This window comes from Mizuhopecten yessoensis, unplaced genomic scaffold (genome assembly GCF_002113885.1).
Source record: "Mizuhopecten yessoensis strain PY_sf001 unplaced genomic scaffold, ASM211388v2 scaffold179, whole genome shotgun sequence".
Classification (NCBI taxonomy): domain Eukaryota; kingdom Metazoa; phylum Mollusca; class Bivalvia; order Pectinida; family Pectinidae; genus Mizuhopecten; species Mizuhopecten yessoensis.
In genome coordinates, this window is record NW_018403417.1 from 479279 (window position 1) to 494847 (window position 15569).

The 15569-nt window shown below is 35.9% G+C and overlaps 1 protein-coding gene across 3 annotated transcripts in view; it reads right to left on the reverse strand.

Annotated features, from left to right (window-relative positions):
• Positions 1-11450: 11450 nt before the first annotated feature.
• Positions 11451-15569, reverse strand: part of LOC110457720 — a 29680-nt gene continuing 25561 nt past the window's right edge. For all 3 annotated transcript variants that reach the window (XM_021509134.1, XM_021509296.1, XM_021509217.1), the window contains 4 exons: positions 14972-15116; positions 14176-14311; positions 13713-13898; positions 11451-13455 (listed from right to left, as the gene is read on the reverse strand). In XM_021509134.1, the coding sequence (XP_021364809.1) occupies positions 13342-13455; positions 13713-13898; positions 14176-14311; positions 14972-15116 (581 nt within the window). In that variant the 3' untranslated portion in view covers positions 11451-13341. The remainder of the gene's footprint in view (positions 13456-13712; positions 13899-14175; positions 14312-14971; positions 15117-15569) is intronic.

Sequence of the window (15569 nt, forward strand, 5' to 3'; positions counted from 1 at the left end):
ATAAGAATAAAATCCCTTTATCCCTTCCGTAGAAGACGGAAATAAAAGATTTTACCTCTATTTCCCCTACTCGACTCCGCCCCTCTGCCCCCCAGAAGAGCCACACCCACCGTTTATGCAAAATCGAGTCTACTTGGCCAAAGGATGCTCCAGTCTAAATAGGAATAAAATCCCTGAATCCCTTTTGTAGAAGACGGGTTTAAAATATTTTACCTCTATTTCCCCTATTGGGCCCTGCCCCTCTGCCCCCAGGAAGGCCAAACCCACCGTTTTTACAAGATTGAGTCCGCCTGGCATAAGGATGCTTCAGTCTAAATTAGGATAAACTCCCTTTATCCCTACGGTAGAAGAAGGATTTTTAGGGTTCGCCTCTATTTCTCCTATTGTGCCCTGCCCCTCTGGCCCCAGGGGGGCCCCAGCCACAATTTCTTCAAAATTTAGTTCCCTCGGCCGAAGGATGCTCCAGTCTAAATTAGAATACAAGAGGCCCAGGAGCCTTTATGGCTCAACTGGTATTTTATTTTCAATCTAAAACCTGCCGAGTACCATACAGGTTTATCAAACGAGTACAAGAAACACAGTTGCAAGGAGAACTACATGTAAATCTGTTTTGGTGGTAAGACACCAGGGATATTTTTTCTCTATTTCCCCTATTGGGCCTCACATTTACATTTTTTTTACAAATTAAACAAATTTAGTTTTTCCCCTAAGCATGCTTCAGACGACATTTGGTTTAAATCCCTTCATTTGTACAGAAGGATTTTTTTCTCTATTTCCCCTATTGGGCCCCGCTCCTCTACATCCTCCATTGATAGATATTAAATTCCCTTTGCCCAAAGATGCTATAGCACAAGTTTGGTTAAAATCCCATTCATCGGTACAGAAGTAGAAGGATCTTTAATGTTTTCCTCTATTTCCCCTAATGGGCATCACCTATCATCCCCAAAGAGGGAGGCCCACACACCTCAGTTTATACAAAATTGATTATTTTGTCCTTTAGCATCCCTTCACTTGTTTAGTCGGAGAAAAAATATCCTCTATTTCTCCTACTAGGCACCGCCCCTCTGTTCCCAGAGGGGCCACACACTCCGTTTATAAAGACTTGAGTCTCATTTGCCCAAAGATGCTCTAGAACAAATTCTGTCAAAATCCTTCTTTTGGGTGCGAAGAAGAAGATTTTTAAAACTTTAAAACTATTTTCCCCCTATTTGGCCCACTCCCCTGCCTCCTTCGCGCCAGGTGAGCTAAACACCAAATGCCTCATTACATTTTTAGGCGAGGGAACGGGGATCCTTAACCGTTCTTTTTAGCTGTGATTTAAGCATATTGCTTGGGGGGGGGGGGNTGTTGTTGATGGGTTTTGTTTTTTGTTGTTTTTCCTATTAAAGGGAGGGGGGTGCATTTATTTCGCTGTGATGAAATTTGATGTGGAGAAAGCCATTATAAATTTACTAAAAATACGCTTCTATTTCGCCTTCGACACTGCTATCGGTGGGAAAGAGAGTTTCGAAAATGCTGTGTTCTTATGCAAGTAAGTTACATGTACTATAACTTTCAATGTATATACCTACCATCGTTGATGTTTCTGCTGTGTAAACAGACAAGAACTGTATTAATATTATACCCAAGGCTGTGTCTTGCTTCTGTGTCTGTGTCACGGAATGATCGGTCGATTGACATGGTAACATTATTGACATCAGCTGGTATATTTATTTATTTTTTATGATAACACATCGATGATATATCTGAAAATTACGTATCTTGAATTCAGCTTTATAACAAAAAGAAATCGGTCAAAAGAGGGGCACAGTTGGTTGATTTCCATAAAAATGCATATAGTATGCTAGGAAATATTGCCACCAAGTAAACAAAGATATTGTCAACATTTGAATTATTCATTTCATCATCAGTATATTTCATTTTCACATTGGTCGTGCTTTTCACAAAAATGTCGCCGTTTGTTTTTCTTACAAATTCGTTCCGCGTCTTCGTTTTAATAAAGTCTGATTCAGATCTCCTGTAGGTTTACGATAGCGTTGCTGTGACGTTTCGGCGTGTTCTCTTCTCATCCTGATACACACATGAGTTGAGTTTTCATCCATCGTTCACCTTTTTATCGTAGGAGCTTGGAGCTGGTATCGAACCCCACGTGGAGACAGTGCGAGTCACTACACACCTATATTGTATATTCTCAGCATTTCAATGCGGTTCTTGTATTACTGAATGCAGCTTTGTCTGAACCCTATATCTAAATAATCTTATTGATCAAGCGCAATTATTTTGTTTGCGTGAAGGTACGTTATTTTGATCAATATGTCGAAAAAGTTTCGATGCGCTCATAGATTGTACGAGTTATGTTCTGTATTTAAAACGATAGTGTTTCAATATTAACATAGATTACAAAGAGTGTGTTATTCAGAAATATACATCGATGTTTATGTCACCAGTGGAACTCTTCTGTGTTCTTAAACATGCGTCTATGAAAACGTCAACGGCAACGCGCAAAGCCAAACAATTATAATTGAGATCTTCAGCGATTTGTTTCTTAGTGCAAGAAAAAAAACACTATTTGACATACAAAGGATATACAAACATGTGATAAGAATGCATGAATTGAAGCATTCACTACGGAGATCTGTTATTTTAGATATATTCCTCCGTTGCCAACTCTGGAGGAACTCTCCAGATAGATTAATAACGGGAGAGTGCACGGGCTTAGTGTCAAGCTGCTCATTTAGGGACGAGACATCATCTGGGATAGCATTGTGGCGCTACATCGCATACTGGGGCCATATTGACGATAGACAACAACATCTCAGATAGCATTCTGACGCCACCTTGGTTATTGGAACCATATTGACGAGAGACGAGACATTGCCTGGGATAACATTCTGACGCCACCTTGGTTACTGTGGCCATATTGACGAGAGAGGAGACATCATCTGGGATAGCATTCTGACGGCACCTCAGTTACCGGGGCCATATTGACGATAGACGAGACATCATCAGGGATAACATTCTGACGGCACCTCAGTTACCGGGGCCATATTGACGAGAGAGGAGACATCATCTGTGATAGCATTCTGACGGCACCTCAGTTACTGGGGCCATATTGACGAGAGACGAGACATCATCTGGGATAGCATTCTAACGCCACCTTGGTTACTGGGGCCATATTGACGAAAGACGAGACATTGTATTTCCTTTGGAATAGCATTATGGCCTCACATCGGTTACTTGGACCAAGACCAGCTTATTGCATTTTATATCAAGTTTGTTTTGTTTATTCCGGCGAATAATTAGTGGTCGGGGTTTTCTTTATACCGGCTTAAAACACATGCATGCATGGCGTTGGGTTGATTTTCTGCTCTGTCTCGAGACAGATTTTTGGACGTTATCGGCTGTAACGTCACAAGTTCATCGACTGTAGCAGCCAGTATGGAAGGAATAGACGAGATCGAGAACAACCATGGCCAAATAGCGCTAGATTGGGAATTACTATGAGTTTTGAGAAATCAAACTATGCTGAAAATGACATTATGTATATAATATATATCTTCTGACAGTGATTTTAATTGAAACCAAACTGAGGACTCTGAAAAGGGTAACACAGACTGGTAGCAATGATTGTCAAGTTTGAGCAATGATGAGAAACTTGTGGAATACACGAATTATAGGGAAATTAAACAGCAATACTGATTACTTTATATGTAACTGATCAAAAAATATCTTTAATTTTAGCTGGAAAGCCAGTTTGTAATCATTTTCTTTGCCCTACAGTTAGAACTTATTTCATCATGTCGTCGTTGAATATCACTGTATTTATTCACCAGTTTCCGTGCCGAACGAATTATTCAAATTGCAAAGTGATATACTGTGGAACAGCTACAGTCCAAAAATACGGAAATTTATCAGTAATTTTGTTTTTCAAAATTGCTTCAAAGTTGGTGTCTGCTTTGTTTATAAATGGCAATAAAATGTTTGGCATATTTTATATATTACCGTATAATCACAATTAGGCGGCATTGTGACTTCCTTGTGTAAGGTCGACCATTCAAATCATCAGCAACATTCAGACAAACAGTTAAACTGTATACAATACTTAAGTATGCGATGCTGAGTTATGTTTATATCGAATATATATTATTTGAAATATGATATTCAAAATGAAAAATATTACTCCATATGTTAGTATACGCAATTTGTTCATCTCGATCCACTCCCTTAATCACTAAATAACACTTAACACATCTGTGTCCAGTGCTGACGGCAGGAGGCCCAAAACACACCTTTACACCTGTGTCCAGGTATGACATCAAAGGGATGTCAGTAGGTGGGCAAAGGGGTACCTAAAGTTAGTACGTAGATTGTGTCTTCCAATTTTCTATTTAACAACAATGTCCTTAGGCTATATAACGGGGAAATTAATATAGATGAATTTCAAGGAAAATATGCATCAATAAAATGCGTAAGCATTGTAAAAGTTATATGCAAACCTAAAAAGTACAACTGCATTCCCCCAGAAATAAAAGTCAGGAACACAGCAAATAATGCTGGACCAGGTTAGGCACTTTATTTATGATAAGGTGGTTCAATAAAAAAAATACTTTTATAAATTACAACATAAAATAAATTATAATTGTGAGACTTGAACGGATAGGTCCTCCCTCTGCAAGATTCTTAAAATCGGTGTGTATATTTATGTGTTACAAATAAAAGATGTGTACTTGTAAACGTTCTTTTATTGTCCGGATTGCATAAAGAATAAAAACATGGAAATTATCAGCTTTCCGATACCTCTATATTTAAGACAACTATATAAGAAAACTTATGTCAAAAACGGTACATAATCATTCACAATATTTCAAGTTCAAATGGGGTCAAAATATTCCAGTTGCTGCTCATTTTGAGTTGAAATTGTTGCTACTTTTTATGTCAATTTCAATCATTTTTATCACCGCATATTATAAAGAAAGGAGTGGGATGTGCTTACGTTAATTTGACTCACTGTTTAATCAATTCCTTTGTGTTGTATTTAGGAGTTCGTCATATTTTCAGAGATGAATTGAATAATAAAATGTATAATATTTATAGTCTCCAGATTTACGAAATGTGTACAAACACGGATTCATTAGATAGCATCCGCATGTGTGTTTAGACATCCGCATATAACACATCGTTTTCCTGATGAATTTTAATTGTAACAAAATCGCAATATGTATGTAGCTCTTTAAATAATACCTACACAAGAAAGTGACAACGAAAAAAATCCTATAAATAGCTAAAAAGCTCGCATGTCGAACTCACGATCGAACCCTCCCGGTTTATTCCTATAGGGCTGTTTTAACAGCGTTGAACTTGTTACGTCACTGATGTGGGCTACCCATATCGCGGCGATCGCCACTGAACCAAAAGTGTTTGTTTAGGTAAGTTGCATTATCTCGGAAACGGGGTCAACCAAGACGTTCGCACTTTCTTTGTCTTTTATTGTGTAATATGAAGTATTTTCATAGCTTGCTATAGCATAACGTTAAGGATACACTTTAAAAACAAATAAAGCGATGACGTTCTTGTGTTAAACAATACTATGCCATAGTCGTTAAAATGAAAACCATTAACATCTACAGTTTTCAACATTTCTGTAACATAATGTTGACGAGTCTGTGATAAGTCGTTGCGGAAAACCGACGCAAACACTTTAACTAGACCAAATTGCCATTTCGTCAATCAAGGTCTTATCATTGGTACTAAATGTCAAAAGAATAAATGTCCTTGTCTTAATTAACACGAAAGTTATACAGAAATACAGCTAAAACAACATTAAAAATTTATATATAAACTTTATTTATTTTACAACAATTATGAAACAAGTTATTTCAACTTATATTAGTCACTCTTGTTGGCCCGAATGTTAGCGCGCGGGGGGTCTTAGTGTGGGAGGAAACCGGAGTACCGAAAAAAAACACGTCGTCGGGCATTGACCCTAACATTTTTACGTCCGATCGGGAAAGGCAAGTGCGCTATCCACTGTACGACCCGACCACCCTTCACCGTAAATCATTTATGACGTAACAATTTACAGCTTAAGTCTGCAAGAGATTATTTTCACTTGAATATTTCATGCAAACTGTGCGAGAATTAAATACATCTACAGGATTAAGACTGATCTCTAGGAATGATAGTCCATCATTGCGGTAAGCTCCTTTTGGCGTTAAAAGAAATCGTTAGAAACGCAAGTTAATGAAGCGGCTATCTAAATAAAGACAATTAAAAATTATCAATCATGCTGTAGAAGCTAGGCTCATGGTAAAAAGGAACAGTTCCTTGTTATATTCAATAAACAAATTACTTAAGTATTTTAGTGATATATGTAGGATGCAACAGACTGTAGAACCAATGTAAGTGTTTTTTTAAAGATTTACTTACGCTGGCAATCTCATACATTAATGACATAATTTACACCATAAACTTAACTGGTATTCTATATATATTGATCACTGCTATTATACAGGAAATAGTAATTTTTAAAAAGGTTTCTAGATGCAGCAGCTGAAGAGTGAAATTTATTCCGTTATATTATTCACTGTTATTCTGCTAAATCATGTTTCAACTGGAGTACGAGAAACCAATCCTAAGATAGGGATTTAAGCACATTATCAATTAAAATCTGTATTTATATAAATATATACATGTCAAGTCCTAACCGTCTTTTACCTTATGATGATGCTTTCAGCACTCGGTGTATTTGCCGGAATGAAAAATGTCTTGTTCCTGGATGCAATGCGCTAAAAAGTCAAGAATGTGGTCGAGGTCAAATTCCGAAAAGGCTCTTTTCAAAACCTCAAGAGTACGATTTGTCAGTGCTTTACGCTGTGGAAAACGCATGTGATCATGATCAGGTTATCGGAAAATAAGTAATGCCCCAGAAAACAGGTAAAGCAGCCAGAATGATTAAGAAGAAAATAAATAAACAGTGATTGGATTACTAGCTTACATGTGGTTTGCTACTTTCTCCTTATAGTCTCATTATGACATATGACTTCAATCTTCATTGGTGGTATCGGATATTGAGGCAAATATTATAAACAATGCCCCAAATTTTGGGGGCAAAATTGTCCAAAAAAGTGGAAAGCAACCACCACCTTGGGAAGTCAAACTCTTGTAAATGGTTGTACCGGAGATTGACGGGGAGAAATACTAGACCTGCTGTATACCCTGCATGACGTAGGAGGTGACAAGTGTGAGCCCCTGATGAATCTTGGGTTTTCGTTTTATGTCTTTTTCTTTTTCTTAGGGGTCATTGAAGAAAGTAAAATGATCTGCTGACCTATTGTAACAGTTGGGATTTACATATTTTCCTTTCTCCCTTCTGTCCTTTCTTTCTATTCAGCTCCCCAGGCACATATCGTTTTATGACCCTAGCTGTTGCGAGGACGCTGAATCCAAAACAAACCAACTTCGGCATTTATAGAAGAGAGTTTATACACTGGAAAACAGATAAACCTAGGTTAACGTAGTTGCGGCGTCATCAAGTATATCAAGTGCAACAAAACACGCCGACGCTAAATGAACCGTAAGTAGTGTAGCTTCGGAAGCCGCTGTCATGTGGACACCGGTCAGCTGCGTTGGTATATCGGGTGTTGCTTTCTATTTTAAATTTATGAGCACGTGTTACAGGGGAGCTTTGATCATCCAGCCACCTTTGTTTCCATCAAAAGATTAATATATTTTCCCTTGGTAGGCAGAACATTGGATTTGTAGCTGCAAGATGAACGAGTAATTACTTATCATGTTATACTATTTTATTACATCCTTATCGGTATTTACAAAACGAAGTTTCTCTTATATCGAAGGTATCGCCATTTTTGGTACATAATTAAGTATTGCTAAAAAAGACTGAAGCATTTGGTCGTTAAGAATGATAGAAGACTCACCCTTTTGAACGATTTTACAAATCAATGAAACATTAGTATCAGTCTTGTAGCTACATCAAGATAGTGTGTTATCGTAAAATCTGGCAGCTTATCTTAATGTTTGATCTATACACCATATCAACACTCTCCACTAGTTTCGTTACATGCCATGTTCAATTTATTAATGTTTTATATCAGTTTTGATAAATAATATATTGCATGTCTCGTGTTAAGGATGTTTTATGACAGTATGGTAGGGGGTACTTCCGCAATCGTGCGTTAAGGTAACCATAGCTATATCTGAAGGACTATGATAAAAAAATTACACAACCAATCAAATTGTATTGACGTTTCGATGACTAGTACGATATGTACCCTGTCACCTTCATCAGACAAATGACCAATGAAGCGTATGCACACAAAGGTGTAAAATGTGTACGAGTTGTCTATAAAATCGATGTCGATTTCGGCTACGCTGGAAACATATGTACAAAAGTTGTTATATATGTACCGAAATGACTCAATTCAGCTACGCTTTGTTAACACTTGGTATAGATGTTCAAGAGTCTTTGAGCCCCCTCGTCTCGAGGGAATTTTCTTTTCGAAAAAAATATGTTTATTTATGATTTCAAAGTAAGATGTAAACAGTATAGTTTGTTTATATATCGAGACATTACAATGTGTTTTTTGCACTTTTAAATACTACTTTAAAGACGACAATGTATAAGCATCATGTCGATAAATGTGTCATTAAACAACAGAAGCAGATAAGACTTGATGAAAATACATCGTAGAAGCATTTCGCTGTTTCAGAAGAATGTCTTTATAAGCGGCAGGTAAAATACATTACGAAAGAATAGATGTATATAATTTATCATCCCAATGGAATTAGAATATCCAGGAAGTCACGTATTTGTCTCTCGACAAACGCACCGCTCTAATAAGACAAGCCATTCGGATTGATATGTATCGCCTGTGCCCCGCTTTGACCATCAATGCACATATCAGATTTACTAGGTTAAAAGCAAAAACTTAATGTTTATGAAAATGCTGACAAAGTCAATGGACCATGAAAGGTAGGCCGCATCCAGCATTTGATGCATGGGCTGAGAAGTACTACCTAAGATGCATGTATGGTGCAAGTTTGGATTTCTAGCACTAACACTTTCATTGTAATTAACTTAAACGCAAAAACTTAATGTTGATTGAGATGCTGATAACGTCAATGGACCATTGAAGGTAGGTCACATCCAGCATTTGATGCATAGGTTGAGATGTACTACCTGAGATGCATGTATGGGCCAAGGTTGGTTGGCGTAGCACTTATACTTTCAGAGAAACTAACTTGAACACAAAAACTTAATGTTGACGCCATTGTGTACATTAATGTTTTAAAATTATTAAAGATATCATTTAAAAAAGATGATACAAAACAATTTCGAGTTCTCTATCTAAAATAGGTGTAAAACGCAAATGCTAAACGGTCCTTCTTTTTTCTTATTAAAAAAAATCAATTTCAACGCGATATTCCCGAGGCTTTCATTAACCGATTCTTGCGCACGCGCAGTTGGTCTAATCTGAAAGCATTTGGTACATGTAGCACCGCCATTTTAAACAACGTAAACAACAAATATATTTTCAGTTTGAAAAACATTTTCTAATGCTATTTGTTCATCTCTAGACTTAAAAAGATGCATAACTATGTATTTTAAGGATACATTCTATCATTACAATTGATACAGTTATTGACTATAAGAATTTTGATGATTTGGTCCTGCCTCCTTACAGTATTTTAGAACACAACTTGTTCTCTAATATACACTACTAATTCAAATTAATCGTTTTTAATATTGTCAGAATAAATGTATGCACTATTTGTTGCATGTGGATAGTATTTTTAAATAATGGTGGTGTGCAACCATAAACGAAAGTAATGACCGAGTTGTCGCCCTTGGGAGGTGGACGAAGAAGGATAGAGGCCCGAAGGAAGAGGATAGCTTGGGGTGAAAAAGCACGGGCGCGAAGGAGAAAACGATGATCTGGACTGGTGGTAAGCGCGAAAAGAGACTAAGTGGACGTTGTCCGGGATGGACATCGACACGTGTATGGTCATGCCAAAGAATCGCGAGTGAACTGTTCGTGTTGGCCAATATTCACGTGAAATAATCCCCCCCCCCCCATCTTGTGGGGTGTGGAGACATGTGTCGCGTACGCGTGTGCAAGTGACATTTGGGAGGCAACACCGGTGCTGGGTTACATATCGTGTGATACGATACATTGTTGTATTTGAAACGATATACCGTTGTATATATAAATGTTTTACTTGTTTCAACGCCTCTGTTATATTTCACAGCTCCAACAAACAAATAATTTTAATTATACCTAACGAAAGATCCCAAACAAATTATCCAAAGATCCGTTCTTTTGACAAATATTTTTTCAACATTGAAAACGCGTATCACAAAAGTTATATTGTTTTCACATTGTGATCTCAAAACATTTTGTATAGTTTCCACAATGTTTGAGCTCCGCAATTTGTGTAGAACAAATCTACAGGATTGATCATAGACCTGATAAGGCTATGACCAATATTTACCTGTGTGCTAGGGTCGAATTGATTGTTCTGTTATAATGATATATCATGTATCATTGTGCATATAGTATATGTTATTGCCGTTCAAATGATCGTTCTCGAAATTTGTACTGTTTTATTTGGATACACTAATGGATCAAGAGCTTAACATGTTAGATTTTCCCAATTATGTATTACCAAATAAATGTGAACTTGTTACAAACAATCTCAGGGAAGTTTATGTGAATCACAGCGCGTGTCCCTTATTGTTGTTGGCAAAGAACACACAGGTAATTGTTTACATTTTGTATTGACCAATATAGAAAAGTGGGTCAATTATTTGTGCTTTATATATTGTACAACACCCAAATTTTCATTTATTCCACTTATGAACATACTTTGTCAACATAAATGAAGTCAAGTAAACACTCTCTTTTCTAGGTGTATACAAATTGACCCCTCTTTTTGCTTTTTTAATTCCAAATGTGGCTTAACTTATAGCAGAGCATATCATGACAAATATCACGCGCCTTCCATTTAGATTTCACCCAGTTGTACCTAGACACTACCAGTGAGAAAGGTATTTTCATCATCACAATTTATACATTTTGCTTCCAGATATTTCGAAACACAAGAGTAAAATAATTCTGTGAAAACAATTTTTCTTTTCAAAATACTATGATAAATATCTATGCAAAGTGTTCATATCGTACTATTAATACGATGGAGCTACATCTTGTTTACTGATCTGATCGTTGGTCTGATGGTTGTTGTGCCTACCCACAACGTCATATGGTTTTCTTTATGTGTGTAAGTAATATACATACATGTTTAAATCAGAAAGAGCTACCAGGTTTTTAATTAAACAACAAACCTAGAAGAGGGGCACCTATGGTGCACTTCACATTTATGGAATGAGAGAAATGTAATGCCAAAATATCAATAAGAAAAGTAACATATCATTTTTGCCATTTATTTACTATTATCAAAGTATCGATCAAACAATAGTACAAGGTTTGCATGTCACAACATCATTAATAAACGTATTTATGTAGGATTTCAACTCAAAGTAAAAGGAAATAAATAAGAAATACAAAAGATTACTTGACTACTGGAATTGTGTTCAGATTTTATTGTCAAATATCTCCTATTCTTTATCATGAACATTGAGATATTGCCAGAATCTAAAATGTGTATGTTATTAAGGCTTCACTGTGGAAGTGTCGGTACTGTCAATATCTTTTTACCCGAGCAGATATACTCGTTTTGTTACCTTTAGTAAGTTTCTGCACTTATTTGATTTTCGGAGCTTTACTGGAAAAGAATCTCAAAGTTACGGGTTATGGATGATAAACAGAAATAAGGAGTTCACGGGAATAACAATATATTTAATATATATTGCATTTTTAATAAGTGTGGCACGTGCAATTTCATATATTTACTTTTTGTTTTATAACTGTAAGATATGAATCTGACAATAAATAGAATAATATAAACATATTTTTGCAAGCATTATTATTCAAAATAGAGGGAAGAATGTTATGAAATATCGAACGTATATGGTCATCCTGGTGATGAGAAATAAAAGCATTTACAATGTAATCTTTGCAGTTAACTACAGCTGTTTTACTCCATTATTGAATAAGTGTACTTCTGTCAGAGGGCGAACGAAAAACACATTCTTACTCTTTCACCGTTCTCTCTAGCCGTTCACCAATTCGTGTTGAAAAGTTAGATGACAGTATTACAAATCACAAGATGCAGATTTTCTGATCACATGCTGATAAGGGACTTCAGAAAAAAAAATATGTTTTGGTACATTTTTGCTACATTCATCAATATGTTCAGTTATTTACACGATTTGATAACTACATGAAAGAAAGTAGTAAATACTAGGTATAAGCAAAACTAAGTAAAAAAGTCTTTTCAATATGGCGTCAGCTTGATGTCATTATAATATGACGCAGCATATGCCTATTACTTCTTCCACTTGTTTGACACGGTAACACGTTCTCTGTTGTAGTGTTCATCGTTTTCACTTTGTACACCATTTCCGTGTAACACGATGTACTGCCGTTCTTATTGGAGTATATACCGCCGCACTCGTAAAAGTCATTCGTACTTTGTCATTGTAGTGACATATTCAAACTGTATTCGTATGTCTGTGAAACTGGTGAAATATATATATATATAACATAAATTTACCTTTATTTCCCTTATACTAAGCACCAATACCTTTATAGAATACACGTGTAAGTGACGAATCGAATGAAACACTATTTTTAGATATCTAGATATCTTTACCAATCTATCAAAATAATGATAAGCGTGCAGCAAATCAATTACAAAACGTCAACCTGAACAGAACATATTGCATTGACAAAAGGATACACATGCTATAAACATGTGAAAGTATGTTCACGTGAAACAAATCATTATACCATGTATGTAAAATATATGCAAAGGTTTGTGATTTCCAATAAACACAAAGTATAATGTAGCCTATGTCTTCTGTCATTGATATACAAAGAGAAACAAGACGTCTACAACTGCAAAGCATATCTTAAAAGGGACGCAACCCTCATAACGTTCTTTATTTAAACACAGAACAAAAGTCTCGAAAAAAGTTAATATACTACATGTGTGTTAAATATGAACAAAGTTTGATGTACTCTAATATATACAATTCATAATGAAACCTATGTCTTCTATCCATTATTTACAAATAGACATTGGACGTTTACAACTGAAAAGGCACATCATTAAAAGGAAAGTAATTCTCTTATCAATCCTTTTTAAACAAGGGACATAATTCCTGTCGTCCTTTGATTTTCCGTTGTTTCACTTGTTCACGTGTCAATCTACTGGAAACATGGTCCGCTCACGTTTCCGTCTATTAGATGTCCTTGGCCTGACACTATCTATTACTTCAGCGTTTCTCTTCTCCAGTTCCTCGGTCAGTCCCTTTACCTGTAAACAGGTATATCAATATCAATACCATTCCATAAGGGTGAAAAACTATAGCACTTTTTCCATATTTAAATTTTAAGGGTGATGTTTTCATTGTTCAATTATTATTTCAATAAATTATTTTACTAATCACATCTCAATTGTCATAGATAGTAGAAATGCTATCAGCATCAGTTTAGATATTTAACCACAAGAAAACTAATGTCAGGATTATTATCACTTCACGAAAACCGTGATCGGCTGTGCAAACCACTTACCCACACATAGAAGGTGGCGCCACCTGCACTGACCATGCGAACCTGGTCCAGGGAGAAGTCTCGTATCAGATCACGTGCACCAAGCGCAACATCCAAGGCGATAGAGTCCACATTTAGTTCCTGTATCCTACGTTTAATGGCTTCCTTTCCAAGTTTACCCAGGGTTATTTGGACATTTTTCCATTCCTGTTGTTAGATAGTGTTCAATTTATACCATAAAGCTGCTTTGTAACGGTAATGATACTACAATTTTAACCATTCCAACAAAACTGGTATGTTTGTTTCGTTTAAACAAGTTTTGAAGGTTTTTCTAAAAAAGAATATGTATTTATTGTTTCTTTATTTAAATATCTAACAATTGATTTGATACAACAACCTCATTTTTTACTAGGGATTGTTCCGAGGTAGTCAATACATAATTTATTGGTACACTTTAGCGGTCCAGAACAATGAATATTTGTACCTCAGTCTCCTCCTCCCAATGGCCCAACAGAAGCAGGGTTGCCATCATCACCCTGTGAACTGCAGGAGGGGGGTTATTGTAACAGCGGATCTCTGCTATCGTCTTCTGGTCCAGAGTGAGAACAGCGTGCAAAAGTCTTAAAACAAATGAAATATTATTTTAACATGCAACGTTTATACCGACATACCGTCGGAGCATAAGGCTTACGATGTCGAACACGACAGCTGCACTTGTTTGTTCTATGATGCAACTTTCGGGAAGAATATAGGAGGATCAAACTTTGGATATGCTGAAATTCTAGCGTGGTATTATTGTATTTATTTTCAAAATTCTATCAGGTTGTTATTGTATTTATTTTCAATATTTCTTTTGGTAAAATAAAACACATGGGCAAAATACAAAAACAAAACGCTGATATGAACGATCAGCAACAACAAAACAAATCAAAGCAGGAGTTTGCCGATATGTTATATCATACGATGGAATAATTAATTATTACTGGAGCCATCTTCAAAGCAGTCGTATGTATATTTATATTGCTATAAGAAATAAAATATAAGAAGTTCTGCAATCTTTATGATGAGAAACAAATCAATATGATAGAAAAATGAAAATTAAATAAAAGTATATACAATAAATAAATGAATAAATAAGGAAATGCCGATCGTTGTTATTGGGTTCAAAAGCATGGTTTTCACATAGGTTATATTCTCAGTACTGAAATATAGCATTTCTAAACATTTTTTCTTATTGTCCTTTGTGATAAGTAACCGCGAAACAGCGGGTAATGTATTACTTGTTGATATTCCGAATCCTTTCAAGCATGCTGCGTGCATTCACGACCTCTCGTTCAAGTCTGACTTCCAGCTGCTTCTCCCGGACTTTTTTCAAAACTTCGCGTATAATATGCATGTCCTTCTCAGTTGTTGCCTCAACCAGTTCTAAAAATAAGATACAGTGTATTTGTATGGTCATGAAAACGTAATGGAATAAAATAGATTATGCACTATATGTGTTAATGAGTTTTACATTACAAGACATATTTGGTTTAACCTAAAAATTAAATAAATATAGCTGACCCCAGTGGTATGACTATCTTCAGGACGACCTCGTTAGAAACATTTCACCAGTACTTCTGGGCTTAAATCAATACTTACGGTTGTACGTCTACATGTTAACTTAAAAAACCTATTGATTGATATTTTGTTAAATTATTTAAGCCCGTTGGGTGTTATGTACGTTTGTCAGCAATATAAATGTGTGTATTAGACCATCACAATATTTGCTAAAAAAATCATTATTTTTATTTACTTTTGATAGAGTAGTTATGCTTTATTTAGTTATTTCAAACAGTTCCTTTGGAATTAAGTTTTGACAACAATAAAATGAATGAC